At 38.5% G+C, this 18859-nt stretch overlaps 1 protein-coding gene across 2 annotated transcripts; it reads right to left on the bottom strand.

Annotated features, from left to right (window-relative positions):
• Positions 1-244: 244 nt before the first annotated feature.
• Positions 245-7579, bottom strand: kcna1b (potassium voltage-gated channel, shaker-related subfamily, member 1b). 2 transcript variants are annotated; one of them, XM_027003920.3, is made up of 2 exons: positions 6975-7579; positions 245-6535 (listed from the first exon to the last, which is right to left on the bottom strand). In XM_027003920.3, exon 2 carries the CDS (start codon positions 6344-6346, stop codon positions 4859-4861), a length of 1488 nt encoding a protein of 495 aa, XP_026859721.1. In that variant the 5' UTR covers positions 6347-6535; positions 6975-7579; the 3' UTR covers positions 245-4858. The 2 variants fall into 2 exon arrangements, with proteins under 2 accessions (XP_026859721.1, XP_026859722.1); XM_027003921.3 differs by having other exon boundaries at positions 245-6525.
• Between the last annotated feature and the right edge of the window lie 11280 nt (positions 7580-18859).

Here is an 18859-nt window from a genome sequence, read left to right as displayed (position 1 = left end):
CTGTTTTGCTCTGTTCTCCTATTTTTGATGGTATGAGTGGCATTTTATTGTGAAAGATTGTACATGTGCAGTGTTATTGAAACTCACACTGCAGCCTTAGACTACAACTAGGAACGTGTTTGTACAATCATTCTGCTGTAATTGGGACTGTGAGGGATTGTTTATTGGGTACATTTTGTTACTTTAAAGGTTTTTTCAACAACAGTGTATTAAGAAATGTAATCAAAAAGAATGAAAGCTCAGATGTTTATATATTTATATATTTATTGACATGGATGCACAAAAAGATGCAGAGAACATAGGGGATGGACATCCTTGCATAGATCATAGACTATGCCTTCCCCAAAATATGATTACCAGAATAAGCCTGTTGTTGCTGTTTGACAACAAACTTGAGAAACACGGAATATTAGATTATACAATGTAAAAACAATACAGTTCAAAGGAATGTTCACACACAGCAGCCTGGCTCATTTTAATGTGTGTGTTTGTGTGCATATATGTATGTGTGAACACACAGGGAAAGAGAACTGGATGTTACATAACAATGTAACATACAGATCTTTTTATTGTGTAACAATAAAGTAATAATGGTGTCTGTGAATATAATCCACAATAATAATAATAATAATAATAATAATAATAATAATTTTGGCAGACAATTTTAAAGCAAACAAAGAAAAATATGAGTGCTGAGACAGATTCAGTTTTCATTATTTGAATTATTTGGATCATGCAATTTCTTTTTTATTTCTCTTTTTTTTAAACCATGCAGACTCATTGATTCAGTCATTAAATGAATACATAAGCTTACCACATTAAAAAGGCTTATAACAGAGGCATGGGTGAGTACTGAAGGACATGGATCTATTGATTTTCAACTTACATTTCAGTGCTTTTAGAACACATCACAAATGACTAATTGTACTTTGTTTAACATGGCAAACACTCTCAAAGAAAAAGTAAGCTGAGGCTGAAATATGATTAGAGGGCTTTTGAGAAATAGATGGCCATTCCGATAATATTTTGACAGAATTCACAAATACCATTGTCTCAAAGACAACAGTGTATAGTAATAATAACTATTTGAATGGAGGAGTGAATTATCATCCACTATTTATGACATTTGCCAATCTTCTGTATAGTTTTTTCACTAAAAGCACTAACACTCCTTGAATTTTTAGCAATAACGCTTACATACTGTCATAATAGCAGATTATAAAAAATGATAAAAGCCAAAGTAAAGGAATTTATATAAGACATACGATGTGTAGTACTAGCATAACCAAGCCACTATTATGAATCTTTTAAAAATAAGCAGAAGCAAATTAAGATAAAGGAAAAAGTCAGTGCAGAATTTCTTCTCCCTATCAATAAATGTTTTTAGTATGAAAATAAGGTCCTATATCAACATAAATTACGTTAGATTTTGCCATATCTAATAGCTGCTTTATAATCTCATTCATTTGGACTTTTGGAAAATGTTATTTTTGTTAGCATTTCATTGCTGAAATATCAAAGATAATTTTAAAAATATTAAGCACTTTTCTTTCCAAGCAATGCACAGAGAAAATAAACGTATATCTGAGCATGAGTTTCAGATATTTAATGAGGAATCATTTTTGAAGTCATCAGAAGAGCTTATTTTGTTCCTTCTACCTTATCACTGTGACACATGTTCCAGGCACAGTAGTCTAGCATTCAGTTTGCCTGTATAAATCAGAACATAATGAATATAGAGTTTAACATATTTTGTTAAATGCAATACTTTTTGATCTTTATAAACTATTTTAACATATAGGTAGTTTTATTTGGTAAGTAAAACAATATGTCTTAGGAATTAGCTCTTATCCTCAAACAAACATTAAAAAGTTAATTAATTTAGGTCCCCTTGTTTATAAAATCTCATACTTTGTTTTGGTCAATGTCAGTGAGTGCACACACACACACACACAAACATATATCAAACATATATATACGATTATTATCATAATCATAAAATGCCACAATATAAATTTACACTTGTGATGGATTATAGTGTTTTGAGATTATAGCACACAGTGGCTAAGTAGCCCAATTAACACATTATTCTTATATATATTTTTTATTTTGTCCCTTTCAGAACATGTTCAGCTATTATAAAAATCTTTTTATAGTCTCACAATACTACAAAATGATGGGAATTTTTTGAGGAATGTCATTTCTAAAAGTGTGATTCCATTTCAAAAGTAATTTCAAATTTGCCACCTTCTTTCTACTTAGGCCCTGTTTTTGTCATGTGCTTAGGACCATACATTACCTAATACAATTTTATTAAATAAGTTTCAGCCTTCAAAGTTTAAGCAATATTGTGAGTCACTACACTTTGTAACAAACTGGCAGTTAAACTGATGAATGTTTTTAGAGTGTGACATCTCCAAATATTTTGATGAATTATATGGAGTGAGACAGATGTTGAAGGATTCTAAATGAATTAAGTCCTAGGAAAAGGTACGACAATGAAATCTGACAGTAACCCTAACTTTGACTAACTTTAACTATTTATAACTTTTCATATGAGATTGGTCATGCAAATTCTTACAAATCTGCAGTCATGTTCATCTATCTATCTATCTATCTATCTATCTATCTATCTATCTATCTATCTATCTATCTATCTATCTATCTATCTATCTATCTATCTATCTATCTATCTATCTATCTCTCTGTCTGTCTGTCTGTCTGTCTGTCTATCTGTTTATGTCTATAAGACTGTGGTTCATGACCTTGGAAAAATTCCAGGCTGCAGGTTAAGCCTCTAGGTTTTACAAACACTCCATACATGCGCACACTGAGGTAGACAAACACATAAAAAGGCTTATTATGGTATGGCGCAAAAAAAAAGCAAAAAAATTAAAATGCAGCAAAAGAGATGAAAAATATATCATCCGAGCTATTCTCTGTACAATAATGATAAATCATTTACTGAGGTCTATGTACAACGATTTGAAGGGACAAATCTTGAAATAGCCCACACTATAGTACCTCTTCTGAGATTTAACTGTTCTTGCTTTGTACGTCAGTCTGATTTTCCCAATCATTATGTCTTTGCACCATGTGATTTTCCTAGTTCATTCTAGAATGTTCCATTACTAGAAAACCTCTGTAGTTATGCACAAGCTTTGCTGTGCATATTCTGACTACAATAGTCCAAATGATATTCAGATTGATCCTTGAATATTCATCATACAGTAGGTTAAAAGGAGCTGCACAGTAAATCATTCCTATTGTACTTGGAGGCACTTTTAACAGTTCTGTCAGTTAGAGGGTTAAAGGCACTATGTGCAACGTATACAGATTGTTAAATATTTATATCTTTAAAACCATAATTTATGCAGTTAAAGAGCCAATAAATATGTTTTTCCTACTAGTTTAGGCCTACATTTACAGACTAAATACAGTGCTATGATAAATATGTTGTAAAATTAGAAATGTGTTGCAAACAATAAAGGGGAGTATATGAGTGCAGGCATGGCTTTACGTAATGCATTGCCGACTCAGTTCTTGTCAGATTCATAAGAAAGGGGTGGATACATTTGAACCTTTACAAGTGTTATGTTTAACTAGATTATAGAGGAAAGTATCCCTGTTTACACAAAGTCTGTTCAAATTCTGTTTTCATATGCATTGGTGAAGACACATATGTTCCTTAAAATATTAATTAGTAAGAAAAACTTAGTGTACCTTCCCCCCCCCCCAAATTGCCATTCCTTATATGTGGGTGTCACCTCCATGCCCATTCATTGTAGATATAATACTGGAGTGTACTGACATTGCTTCAAAATGCCACTGAGATACATTTTTGCAATATACTTTGTTAAAATCTGAATTTATCCATTTATTAATCTACAAGTACATACAAAAAAGACCCTTTACCAATTCGTCAATACTGATGTCATGCATTAATGATACCGGGATACTCAGTACCTGAGTCAATTAGGCCTCTATGCTTCATAGTAGACATGCCACAGTCTCCATAATTAACTTCTCCAACCTTAAGATTAAACATTCTGCTCAGAAATGCTGTTAAATAATTTATAGCAGGAACAATGAATAAAGAGCATTGCACTTTTGGTAATACTAAATGGGATAAAGGGCAAATGTTCTAAGGGCATAAATAAATGTGGAATAAATAATTAAATAAAAAAACAAACAATATATAAATAATGAGGTACTTTTTGCATGCCATTATCAAAAAAACAAAGAATATTTTGACATGCTAATAAACTCCTCAAATCCATGTGATGTTTTGCATGGCATTGGATCTTATGGAATAAGAGTTTTAGCATCTGCAGGAGAAATAGCAGCATTGCAGATGTCTTTCAGAAAAGTGCCCCCTTGTCCAGCAGGAACTCTCAGTGCGAGGCAGGAAACCATGCTTTTCCTTTAATAATAAGGTGCATCGCTGTTCATCGGACCTCAGGATGTAACATCGCATAACCCTCAGACGCAGAGAACATATCAATATCTGCAGACGCTCGAGACGTTCTAAAGAACATTCCCGGAGGCTTTGCGCAACCTGTCATAGTAACAATCCATACGTAATTGTTTCTGTGACAATCACGCTGTTCACAGGAAGTCACGTGTCTTTCATTGGGCTTTCATTTACGTAAAATATTATTTTATGACCTCTGTATCTTATTTAGACAATTTGAAATCGAATGCCCAATGAAATATCCCTTGTTTTAAATGTATGGTTAAAATAAATGTTATGCAATAACGCATTGATGTGGGAATAGAAGGAATTCTGATATTATTATTACACTAAGTACATATACAAGAGAGATGTCTTTCGTTTCTCCAGGATTAAACTGGGGCTCTACACATCTGTTAGAAGCTTTCCCTTATTCACGCAGTTCTGATTTGTGATGGTGCAATTCCCAGTTCTTAAGTTTGCCTCCCTAAAATTGTCGATGCTGTTGTTTATGTCCTCGTCTATCTCCATATATTCTGATTTGCTCACGATAGACGAACTGCGCCGGCTGGAGTTGGAATCGGACGCGATGTTAGGATTGCTCACATTCAGGAGCTGTGCCTGCTCTTCTCCTTCAGTTTCTCTGTGGTAAAAATAGTTAAAGTTGGACACAATCACAGGCACCGGGAGTGCAATCGTTAGCACACCAGCGATGGCACACAGAGATCCCACTATCTTTCCCCCAATAGTCACGGGGTACATATCTCCGTAGCCCACAGTGGTCATAGAGACTACAGCCCACCAGAACGCGTCTGGGATGCTCGTAAAGAAGGACTCTTTCTCCTCGGCCTCGGCAAAGTACACAGCGCTTGAGAACAAAATGACGCCGATGAAGAGAAAGAAGATGAGCAGTCCAAGCTCGCGCATGCTAGCTTTCAATGTTTGCCCCAAAATCTGAAGTCCTTTGGAGTGTCTCGAGAGTTTGAAGATCCTGAACACCCTGACTAAACGGATAACCCTGAGGATGGCCAAAGATGTGGCCTGTTCGCCCCCGCCCTTCACCTCCTTCCCACCCTCGGGGTCCTCTGCTAGCTCCGTGCCAAGCGTAATGAAATATGGTATGATGGCCACCACATCGATTGTGTTCATCATATTTTTAAAGTAGGCTGCCTTACTTGGGCATGCGAAAAACCGAACAATCAATTCGAAAGAGAACCATATAATGCAGAGTGTCTCCACGATAAAGAACGGGTCTGTGAAAATATTTGGTTTGTAATAGAAAGTGCTGTTTCCTATAGTTTGCAGCCGTCCCTGTGGATCCTCTTTCAGTTCAGGTAATGTCTCCAAACAAAATATAACAATAGAAATCAAAATGACCATTACCGACACAATTGCAATCCCACGTGCGGGGCCCGAACTTTCCGGGTGCTCGAAGAGGAGCCAGATTTGTCGTTGAAACTCATTCTCTGGCAACGGACGTTCTTCTTCACGAATAAAGCCCTCGTCCTCCCGAAATTTTTCCATGGCCTCTACACCAAGCTCATAAAACTTTATTTCTTCGGAGAACATATCTAAGGGAACGTTGACGGGTCTCCTTAACCTTCCCCCGGACTGATAGTAGTAAAGGATAGCGTCGAAACTTGGGCGGTTTCTATCAAAGAAATACTCGTTTCTTAAAGGGTCGAAGTAGCGCATCCTCTTTTTGGGGTTTCCAAGTAGCGTGTCTGGGAACTGGGAGAGTGTTTTAAGTTGCGTCTCAAAGCGCAACCCTGCTATGTTGATGACTACCCTCTCGCAGCATTCGTGGTCCTCGTGGTCCGGGGAATACGAATCCTGCAGATGCCCCGGCAGCGTCGAGGTCTCATCCATATTATCTCCAGCCACCACAGTCATTCTGAAGATCGACGTCTCAGCGCTGGAGAAGATGCTAAGATTAGATGAGCAGGCATCTGGTTTCTTGACTGATTCCAGTCTCCGCTGCTTAAAATGTCAATGACTGGAGCCCATCCTGAGAGAGCTTAACGTGTCTCAGTGCAGTAGCTCCCATTTCCAGTAAACCACTGCATCATCTTCTGCTCGCCACTCACCAAGAGAGAGGCAGACAGAAAAAGAAAGGTAAATGGATAACAGGGGACCAATGGCACGATATCACAACGAAAACGCATGTTTGACAGCGCAACAAATTGCAACCTCTTGTCATGACAGAAACAAATTGATGATGAAGTGCGCAAAATGCACATATGATAAAACTCCATTAATAGAAAAAAAAAAACAGAAAAGCCTCCTACACAGACCATTCCTCTGTGCGCAACTCCTATGCACCAGCATTCAAGTTTCAAGCTGCTGCCCACCTTCTGTGCTCAGAGTGAATAAACTGGCATTGGATTGCACCTTGTACTGACAGTATAGCATAGTAATGGTATGGCATGGTTGGTCTGTTAGGGAGCTTTCTAAGACAGAATCGTCAATGAATTATGGTTATAAAACAATGCAGCAGTAAACAGTTATATACAACACTTACCTATCGTGATCTGTTAAGAGGTGCAGGAATGCGGTCCGCGCTGGTTGCAGCTGGTGCTTCAACTTTCCCTTTGTTTTAAATGTAAATATCACCTCACAGCGTGCGCTGCACTGCGAGCGTTCTTGTAATATAATACACTATACTGTCATCTTTAATATTCACGGCGTTCCTGAATAGTGTGGTTTCAAACGCAATCCGAGCAAGTTTGCGGAAGAAAATGTTAGAACGACGCAAATCAAATCTCTAGACAGGATATATAAAATCATGCTGCAGAAAGTGGATGAGTGCGAAGAGGCAACGCTCGATAGAAAGTAACCAGCACCGACTAGATATCCGCGCTTTTTTGACCGCAGCGCGCGGCTGCGCTTCAAGCGTAATGTGCGTTTGCCGCTGGAGAAAAAAAAACCGTTAGTGTGATTGAGCGAGCAGAGCACACCGGCGGCGAGTAGCCCGGCCTTCCTCGGCGCATGCCGCATCAGCACGGTTTCTCGTTTGGTTCAGTCGAAAGGACAAAACACGCGGTCACTCACAGCTGATGAGTGAAGAGCGTAAATTTAAAAAAAAAAAAAAAGAAAAAAAAAAAAGAAAAAAAAAGGTTGGAGAAATTAATCAGCACGAAGCGAAAATTACTCCGTGAGAAATGTTTAAATCATATTGCAGGTTTTCATACATACGCAGCGGAGTGAGAGAGAGAGAGAGAGAGAGAGAGAGAGAGAGAGAGAGAGAGAGAGAGAGAGAGAGAGAGGAGGGGGTTTCCGACGCAATGCAGACAGACTGTACTAACATGCGTTACCACAAGTGCTTTTCACATCATACAAACAAGAAATAACTGAGCAAGCGATGGCTCTTCTGCTTGATTTTAAGCATTAATTGCTGCTTACAGTAAATACGATGATATGACGAGAGCATCAAACTGACAGCCAAATCATCGATAGTGCATTATTCGGATGTAAACATGAAACACATGGTTTTTTTTGTTTGTTTGTTTTTTTCAGCTTACACATATTCAGAAGTTTTGTCAGTTGTTGGTGTATTACAGTTTCCTATCAGTACCTTTCTATAGCCCACTTACAGCTTTCAGCAGCACAGAATATGCATTTTCCAATTGTATTCACCGGATGACTGGAATCGCCATTATTAAAAATAATTTTCTTTACACAAATTTATGTACAGGGATGAGTTGAAACCAAATATCCTTTAAGAGAGTAAGGTCAGTGCGACATGCACGCTTGGACTGCCTTGACTTGAGTGGGTCGCTATTTCATCTTGACATTGGGTTAGAATCTCTGCATTAGAAGTGAGCATCCTAGGCACACTCATGAAGGACATAATATAACAGGTCACTCAGGTTGTGTAAATTCATTCTTTAGAATATAGTCTTTCATTTTATTTGTATAGAACGGAATGTGAAATCTGGAAATCAGCTTTTAACTTTGAGACCTCTTCTTTGTAAGTTTTTGGGGGCAGAAAGTTCTTTAATTCATGGGATTAGTTATAAGTACTAGGTGGTAACAGCCTTACTGTCACAGAAAGAGGTAAATTCTCAAGAAAAAGATTAACTTCAGCACCTTGGACAGTGACAAGGCTTGTGTCTTGAACACAGTAAGGTATTTAACCTCATGTGGTGAATTAAGTATTTTAATTTTTGTATATTGATTTCTTTGACTGGTAGATTTTGGTAAAAGGTGCAAAAACCTGTCTATAACACAAAGGTGAGTACCAGTAACTTGCAAATAACAGAACAGTATTATAAATATGTATCATAGACAGCAGCAGCAGCACCATTAACCTAGAAACAATTCATTTTGTACAAGAGACAACATACTTCTGCAGCTTTCGTCTGCTATGGACTTAATTAGATTCATTGTAATAATAGGCTTTAGGACATTTCCAAAAAATGAGGCGGCATGCACAATTAGTGAAAATTTATGCATGAAAATTTTAAAAATCGTTGTCACAAAGGCTCCCTACATTAAAAATACATGCAGTACCTCTGACCTGTGAAGCTTTAGAAAAGAAGATGCAGGTATGTATGCAGGAACTACCATCTAATAAATATTGCACATGTAATGCCCAGCTAAACTGCTTCACTGTGTGCCAGTGCTTGCAGTTGTCATATTTGACATGAGTAGAACATGGAATATTTGTCACTGTCTTATCTTTCTTTTTTACACCCAGTGCTAAGGGAAGCTCTGAGCTTCCACCCAGCCATGTCCCAGTGTACAAAAACCTGCACACCAGAACCCGATCTCCCACCCCCTCTACCTAGCCTCCTTTATGTCAGCCAGGCCATGAGCTGGCATGCTGGTCCCGGGGAAGGCTGATTCGCTTACACCCCCCTCTCAGTTTGCTGGTGCAACGGGGGCTGGAGCTGGTGTGCACCGCACTGCGCTGTAGCAAGGGGCTGTCCCCCAGCCAGTGAGAGAACGGGAGAGGCTTTTGAAAATGCATGGCGCATTCAACACACTTCTCCATGGTAACCAGGAACTACCAGGCATCTAGAGGGAGGCGGGAGAGGAGGAGGGAGAGAGAAGTGATGGAGAGGAAGGGAGAGAGAAAATCACCACCCACCCCTGCCTGAAGAGCCAGGAGCACTGCTGTGACTCTTAGAGGCTTGTTTATCATACTAGCCCATAAGACAAGGTCATGCAGAGCATACCTGACACAAGTACAAGCACCTAGACCACATTTAATTTGTTTCCATGTATAAGAAACTGGCGATCAATGGTGAACCTTGACTGGTATTAATAACACCAGGATTTATTGCAGTTGATATCACTGTGTGGGCTCGGTTCTAGTAGGTTTTTGTGAACACAAGCATCTTCTAAATTGGAAACCTTGAAACCTTCTTTTTGAGCATTAACATTAATGACCCAATGTAGCAAAGCTTAATTACAGTCACATGATAATGAATCATTTGCTATTTCACATATTAATCTGTGCACACAGCCCTTTCACCATAGCTCCCGAAAATATCCCTACAACATACAGTGGTATTCGTTCTTAGTATTATAGGAGTACTATGCTTCGGTTGTTAAATTTGCCAAGTGGTGTCCTAGCCAATTCAGTAGTACATGTGCAAAGGCAAATGATCGAGCTATGCATTTTGGCAGGCTGCACTGTATTCACAAGCTTTAGCTCAGTGGAGCACAGTGTGGTGAGATGTTTCTGAATCATTTTACTGCCGCCTCTCATCTTTTTAAGGTCACTGACCATTTCCACTTAAGTGCTTACAAACTCTTTAGTAGGAAATATGATGAGAAATACCAAGCTTTTCTCTAATGGATTAATTTGATGCACGAAACCCTAAGGCAGAACAAACCTTTTAGCTACCTGTTGCAAAACGTCCAGACATCAGTACTACTTGCTAAAAAAAGATGGAAATATGTTGTTGTAGATTTGTACATACAGTATGTACTTTTTTCTTATGTACTTTTTTCTTATGGACATACAGTATGTACTTAAATGAGTTAAGTAATTGTTTTGTGTTTTTTAGGTGTTTTCTATGTGTTTATGCCCTACTTCCCAAATGAGTAGTAAATTATAAAGTAGGCTACACTTACCCCTTTTGTAAACACTGGAAGGGATAAGCAGAAGGAGGCACAAATAAGTTTCAATTTGCCCTAATATTATGGCAAATCCTCAATATATTGTCAAAACAAACAGCAGGGTAGAAAAAGCAAGACAGGGAAAATAAGTGGCTTCACAGACTCACAATGGCACCTATAGAGCCACAATGGCATCCTGTATACTCAGGGTGGCAACGATAGACTCACAGTGGCATACTATAACAATGATTTGTATTTTATTTATATATATTTATAAATTTGCTATACTTATCTTGGTTTTATCACAGGCATATGATATGGAATGAACCACTGACCTAGTAACAACCCAGCAACCTGCTAATCCAACATAGGTATTGTACACCTGTCAATCAAACCTTTCTATCTTTCTATCTGTTAAAGTTTGTTTATTAGATGTTCTCTAACTGTTTATGCTTTTACTATTTAATATGATTTAATATATCTTCCTTTATGTCATAATTTTAGAATATATTGTTTTATAGCAACTGTTACTAGGTTTACACTGGTAAAATCCCATTTGACATAAAGAGAATTTTTCTGAAGCTCTTGAAGGTGAAAAAAATATTTAGATTGCTAGCATGATGTCAATGTTAAAACGCTTGTCTAGGTAAATGTCATTTAGCTTATCAATCGTGTTTCTATCCATATTAACTCACAAAAACATCTCCTGCCCTGTTTCAATGGTATGACGTTCCTCAAGCATGCAAATTTTTTAAATTAAGAGCTAAGAACATAATCTTAATGCAAATTAGGTATTTTGACAAAACTGGTTTGCTACAATATCTTGTTAGGTTGAATGGGATTTTTAAAGCTTTTTGTAAAGCACCAGTAACTATGACAGTCAACCCCTTTCAGTGTCCCATGGAAACACTTCCAGTGTTTTGTGACTAGGTTTGCAGTCTTTCTGAAGTTACATGCTTTTTCTGAGTTTGCATCATATATAAGAATTTGCAGCGCATTTTCAAAAATGTAGTCATGTTTATGGATAAGAAGATAAATGTGGTAGACTTAAACTAGGGTGGTAAGTTTGCACAGGTACTAATGAGTTAATGATGAGACATTTGTTATGCATGCATTTGTGTGTGCTGCCCTGGCTTGTTTGTTTCTGTGTTACAGGTTTGTGCCAGGATTATATGTGATTTTCCTCCCGCCCTTGAATCCAGTCCCATTGTTACCTTTCCGTGCCGGGATCACCAACCTGCCGGCTTTCAACTAAAAGGAGGAAGAGGAAGTGAGACAGGTTGTTTCAGGAGAGAGATTTGTGTGGTGGTGTTGATATGCTGTGGTGTCCACGCTTTGGCTTGCTTTGACTTTGTGTAATTTTGAACTCTTTAAATCTGTGTATGACCTTATATTCTGTCTCTGGCCCTCGAGTTAAATGTTCTTCCTCTGACAAGAGAGAGACAGAGAGCAAGTCTGTAATAAATATCTTTATAGGTTTACATATAAGTTTGTTTGGGAAGTGGGTTTGGTCTCTGTTTTTGGTGATAGGGAGTGAGTGTAGTGTATGTGTGTTTTCTTATGTGGAGTATTGATAGCTGTCTTGTTCTTTTCTAGCATGCCTTGTTTGTTTTGTTGGCCTTGGTCCCTCCTGAGGTTGTTTCACCTATTTCCTGTATGTTTCTATGTTTATTTTGGCACCTTATAATGCACTTGCTATTCACCTTTTCACATCATGTGTTTTTTGTGTTATGGTCTCATACATCTAGACTAAGTTGTAACGTAATTGTTGGCTTGTCTGGGATTGAAGACTTTAACTAGAGGTGGTTGAGTTTACATAGGTACCAATGAGTTAATCATGAGACATCGCAGACTTTAACTAGAGATGGGTGAGTATACTCAGGTACTAACCAGTTAATGATGAGACTTATTTTTGTTTGAGAATTATTCATTATTCATATCTGAGAACAGAAGAAGCACAAACAAGCTCAAGTGAAAGTGAACATGAACAGACTGAGATTTATTCCTCACGACTGTGGTTTTTATTCTGAGTCATCTTGCTGTTCCTTTTCATGAATATGAACGGATCACTGAGCAAATGCATGGTCTTCTTATGTGATCTGCCCTGCTCCTATAAATATATACTAATACTTTTGTCCAGCATGCACTCATGCACACACATACAACCTTATTTGTTGTTAGCTGATACATATGCATAGGAAGAGTGCAGTGTTATTCACTACACCGCCTGAATAGTTGGCTACATTTCACTGCCTGGATAGCTGGCTACAGTTCCACAGAATTACTAGTTTAATTAATTATTTCCTTTTACTTTGGTTGGCTGCACTGGAAATAAACAAGATTGTTTATAGACACGGTGAGTACTGTACCTAAGGTTTGATTATAGATTTCTATGTATAAATGAGGTCTTCACACTAAATGACGATTTGGTCAAAATGTTAACCTCCATTTTGAATGCAAACAGTAGGGGGCAATCTAACCACTTTCCTCCCTTACATAGTGGGGTATTTGTTTCAGCAGGTGCAGGAATCGTAGTTCAAATTCAGACAGGCATGAGATCTATTATTTAGTGCCCCCAACATCTTCACCCCCTTCCATCCCCCCTGAATTTCTTTGGACAATTTGACCATCAAAGTATGATTGACAATTAAATTAAAAGGCATGTTTTTCTAACTTTGTCGACATGTATAAATTTTATCTCCAGTTGGTGTTGTGGCTAAATCTCATGTAAAAGAGCAAAAACTCCTAAACTGGATATTGACAACAATCATAAGCCCCTTCAAGTGAGCCACCATCCATTTTGGGACTTCTGACCCCATGAAGTGAATTTTATACTGCCTCATGTCTTTATCATTTGTGCATTGCAAATCTTGACCACCCTATCGGAATGAAATAGGACAATGTACTATAACATACAGAGAAAGCAGTAACCACTCTAGTTCATCAGAGTAATATGCATAACCATGTGACAATCTCTGTCAATACAGATATTGAATAATTGATATTATTATCAAATTTGCATTTAAATCAGGTAAAGCCATATTTACATCAGGTAGAAACTATACTCCTTATCTCATATTTCCTTTGGTGCGTTTGAAGTGCTCTAATTGATAGCAACGTGTTCAAGTAAATCTCTAAAAATCAATGGATACAGGAATTCACACAGAGCTAATGCACAGATGGAATAGATTTTACTACATGTTGTAGACCTGCTGGTTTGCAGCTCCGGATCTCTGATTTTCCCTAGCAACAGCAGAGTGTATGAACGGGAGCGTCTGCGACATCCTGCACACGCTGTTAAAGGAGAATGCTATAGCTCATATGGCACTTAGTCGATTTTATGTCATTTGTGTATGTGTCCTGCTAGCATTTTAGATATTTTTGTGGTTTTTGGTGTTGGAGAATGCTATAATGAATGCTGTAATAATTTTTGTATCTGTTCTTTTAATGTGCGATATGTACACACATTTTCTCGATCTCACACACACATACACATACAGTCTCTCTCTCTCTCTCTCTCTCTCTCTCTCTCTCTCTCTCACACACACACACACACACACACACACACACACACACACAGTGTGGCACCATCACACCACATTCGTGGTATGCACTATGTGAGCAGAATGCATGAATGTAGTTCCCCCCAACCACGCAGACACCATCCCCGGAGTCTCATTCACAAGCACACAGGTGCTTATATAAGGCCTGAGTGCTATTTATAAAGCCTTGTAGTATGCGTGGAGGGAGAGAGAGGGACTCACGCAGCGCCTTTCAGGATGAACACTCATGCCCTGGGGGCTGCTGAGGCTGGACTCTAGGCAGCTATTCTTAGCCACACGTCCTAGCACAGCCAATCGAAAGGGAGCAGAAGTGACTGTTGTCGGGGGTGGGGGATCCAATGGATGGAGCACACAATGGTGTTGGGTGAGAAAGAGGGAGCGTGAGGATGCGCATGAGAGAGAAAGTAAGGGGGCGGGTGCACATGTACGCAGGCATGCACTGACGAAGTCAGGATTTATCACATGGAACGTGGACTTGGACTTGATATCGAATGAATGAGGGAAATAGCTGTATTCTGCAGTGCTTTGCTTTTTTTCTGTATTCAGTGTTCTGAATGTGATTTGGGTTGCTAGTAACTGGAATGTGGTCTTTGAACAAGAATGGACTGTATTTATAGTAAACCTGTATGTCATCGTGAACCAACTGTTCAGTATTGTTTAAACTACTTATTCTAATCACCCATCCTTATAATCAACCACAAAAAATACAAGTAGCTTAATGACATTGTGTTCCTCTATATACTGACAGGAATCTTTCTGACATGCTTCTGAGTGTTATCAATTAATTTAATTATTTATTGTTCCAGCTAGTAGTAATTGTGTAATTTTCCAGTATTTGACTTGTCTCCCATAGAGTCATCTTCAAAGGCCACCTAAAAGTTATTGCATCTGTTATCCACATGAAGAGAAAACCAAATAATTTTAAGTTAGACTGCATACAGCTGCAATGGCATCACAGCTGGGCATACACTATCTGTGTATACAGCCCACAGGAAAGTTACTGACCTGTTGGTAATGTCATACACTTAATATATTAATATAATATGAAATATAATAAGTTCATTAATCACTTTCATCCAAACAATGAATGCCAACATGCCACTGTAGTAATGCATTGTGTACCATCTAATGTGATGTTTTACCAAGAGTTTCATGTTAAATGTTTCAAGTTAAATGTAACAAAATGTATAAAGAAAAATACTAATATCGAATTGACAATTAATAAATGAGTTCAAATGTATTCATTCTCGTTGTTCATGTGAACCATATGCTCCATCTGTGTGACTATATGCACTCACTAGATTCTGGACTCAAATCCCTTCCATGTTGTCATATATGAGTGTTCACCTCTAGTTGATTTTCATGGAAAATGTGTATACATGTGCCTGCATACATGTCCCATTTCAGAAACTCCTGATGCCTTTACACTTGTGATGTGGTGGAGCTGTTCCTTATCATCAGACTCAGGTGACTACATTTGATCAGCAATGTATAAAAAAGTAGCTCCATTTATCTAGGTAATTTTCAGTGGTCCTAAAGCTGAACCTTGCTTTATCCCTTTGGTCGTAGCTAGGACCTGACAGAGTATATTTAATCAACAGCTACACACTGAATGCTATCAAAATTCACTGTTACTCTGTGACCAATTTTTCCTCTTTACTCTCTTATCATGTGCAGTAATTCTACTGTCTATGATGACAGGGCCTTTGATATGGCATTCACAGCTGTGCAGTGTTTGGAAGTTTTTCTCTCCTCATATGCACATCTCAAAGTGAGCAATGTTGTCACGCCACTGGCATGTGCATGTGTGCCTGGGCTGTTGCCATGTCTGTGTGCCTATCAGCTGGGCTTATGTCCTCTGTCATTCGTGGGAAGCTCTCATGGAGTGATGAAGTAATGGTGCATGTCGTAATGGAGGCTAAAGAGGTGATGGGGCCTAGATGAATGGGAGGGGATGCATCTTTGATTGCATTAACATTTTAGCAGTGTTCTGTTTCAGTGTGCTTGGGTCAGATCCATCCATATTGTAGGATGTGCTGTCTCAAACTGCTTTAATAATTGATCTGTAAATGGTTTCATTTTGCTTGAGTGAAATGAGTTTGAATAACAGAGACTGCTGAGGGCGATGCAGGTCTGTGTGTGATTGTGTGTGTGTGTGTGTGTGTGTGTGTGAGAGAGAGAGAGAGTGTATGTGTGTATGTGTGCATGTATTTGTGTGTGTGTGTGTGTGTGTGTGTGTAAGTGTGTGTGTGTGTGTGTGTGTGTCTGTGTGTGTGTGTGTATGTGTGCGTGTATTTGTGTGTGTGTGTGTGTGTGTGTGTGTGTGTGTGTGTGTGTGTGTGTGAGTGAAAGAGAGAAAGAAAGCACAGAAATTTTATGTTAACTTTGAGAGCAACATTTTTCTAAAACAAACACCAAAAAAAAAAAACTTGGTACACAGCTTAAATAGAACTGACATGATAAGGATCACACACATGTCTGGAATTCAACCAACGGAGGCAGTGTTTTTACAGTCAGTCAGTCCAGTCCCCTTTATCTCTGGTCCCACTTTCACTGTGACATTAATGTGAGCTGAAGTGTTCTTTCAAAGTGCTTACCTTGCCAAAGACATATGACCTGTGGGAATAGTGGGATATTTGCCCTAATTACTCAGTCTGAGACCGAATTAGCCCAGCAATCCAGAGGGGGTCTGCAGTAATCATTCATTGTAGCTAGTGTCTGAGACAGTGTCAGCTTGCATCACATGGAAAAAGAATCTTTTATACTAGAGATTTGAACCTTGTTTCTATCACAAGATATTGGAAATATTAATCTATCATCACATGTAATTTTCAGCATATGTAAATTTTCTGTTGTTGGGTTGAGGTAAAATGAAATGTTTTGGTTGTGTGGAGAAATGTAGTGTTGAGACTCATGTTGCCTCGAAATATAAGACAAGGCAATGCACTGTCAATACAACAAATGTAGGCTCATTTCATCAGTCCTACCTAATATAGTATAGGTGGTAGATTCCGCATTATGTGAAAATACCAAATGCCTGCCTTAAATTTATATATGCCCTCTTCCGTTTTCACGTTGACCCTAGAAAGATAATTTTATAATGGCCTATATTGAGCTAATTTCCATATTGCTCCTTGTGTGTAGATAGATAAGATAGAGAGTAGAGAGAAGGTGGTTCAAAAGCCTACTCTGTTTCTTTAGCCTTAATTTAGAAATGGCATTTTCTCTTGCACTGATCTGTCCTTGTGTGGATTTTCATCACATCTGAATTTAAAAAGGGAGTTAACTCCTCAGTGCTTCCACATGGTGGGTTCCAGGGAGTGTTCAAAAATAGATTTTCTGATCCCCTCTGTGAAAACAGCATTTCTAAAAATAGCAGCTGAGGCAGGGAAGGCAGACACGCTTCCTCTCGGGCACCGAGCATTTCAAGGGGATTCCCTAAAGGGCCTTCTGTAAGATGTGCTTTAACACATGCACCTGTGGCAAGGAAGTGATGTTTTTCATGCATAAATCCATTCAAATGAATCTTGCAAACCAACGACACATCTCCGTTGTTGATTTGTAAGTGACAAGTGGTCATTGTACCATACAGTGTATAGTTGAGCAGTTGCTTTTAGATACAGGCTTTCATTGCAGTAAATAAACACTTGTCTTGCATCATTTTATATTGTGGTTTAGATGTTTTAATATGAGTTCTAATCTTCCTGTAGGCTTTTTTCAACAAAGCAGACTTAGCCAGAGATTGCATTCCACACAATATGATCAGGTGGCTTCACATAGTGACAGTAAAACTATTTGATTCCTAGTGTTTTCGTTACCTGGAAGTGAGAGTCCTCGGATGAAGTACAGATGTTTAGCACCCTAGATTGCATCAGCTCATGATATCACCGAACTGAAAGAAAGAATAGAAGTGTCACACTAACCACAAGACACTTAGCCATTCTCAGACAGTCTGAGTTTGAATGGGTTGTGGTCAGCCGGTCTCATGCTTTCTCTCAGGAAGTCAGCATCATCCTTCTCTAACATGGTCTCTTGTGTAATGGGCAGCCTTAAGTGAAATCATTACTTTTAAATGAGGAGAGGGGCACTTGATCAAGACCCCCCCCCCCAAACACACACACACACACACACACACACACACACACACACACACACACACACACACTCTCTCTCTCTCTCTCTCTCTCTCTCTCTCTCTCTCTCTCACGTTCACACTTTCTTTCTCTCCCTCTCCGTCTTTTTCACTCTCTCCATCCTTATTTCTCTTTGACATGGCTCTCCTTTCAGGAAGGGCCAGGTGCACCCACTAATTCTGATACTCAGCTCTCTTAACAACATGGTTGCTGTATATATTCAAGTGCATTAGCCTTTTAAATTCTGTAACTAGACTTACAACTGTTTTAGAATTATTAGCAGACCTATGAATCTAAATTGACTAGTTTGAAATGGCTATATTATCCATTGCATCTGCAGTTGCTGTTTTTTTGTTTTTTGTTTTTACTGTAATATAAATCTCATGATTCAGGTTTGCATCAGCTGAAAGTATGTTATAATCACTAAAAATGTTATCAGTGGAAGAATTGTCTGATGAATGAGAAATGTTGAATAATTCAGTTTGCTATAGCTATGTGCAGTGCAGATGCTGATGCAAGATTGAGTCATTATACTTATTGCTATTTTAACTCATGGCAGATATATACAGACTATACCACAAGAAGAAAAAATAATTACACATCTTTTGTTCAGCTTTCTCTTACTTGCCTCAGCCAACCAT

This window comes from Electrophorus electricus, chromosome 11 (assembly GCF_041902795.1).
Source record: "Electrophorus electricus isolate QZ-2024a chromosome 11, ASM4190279v1, whole genome shotgun sequence".
NCBI lineage: Eukaryota > Metazoa > Chordata > Actinopteri > Gymnotiformes > Gymnotidae > Electrophorus > Electrophorus electricus.
The sequence above is the reverse complement of the archived record's forward strand: the minus strand, read 5'-3'. Positions and strand labels throughout refer to the sequence as shown.

What these genes read in the sequence shown, in the direction of transcription:
- kcna1b (XM_027003920.3), bottom strand. Translation starts at nt 6,346, where the DNA reads ATGACTGTGGTGGCTGGAGATAATATGGATGAGACCTCGACGCTGCCG.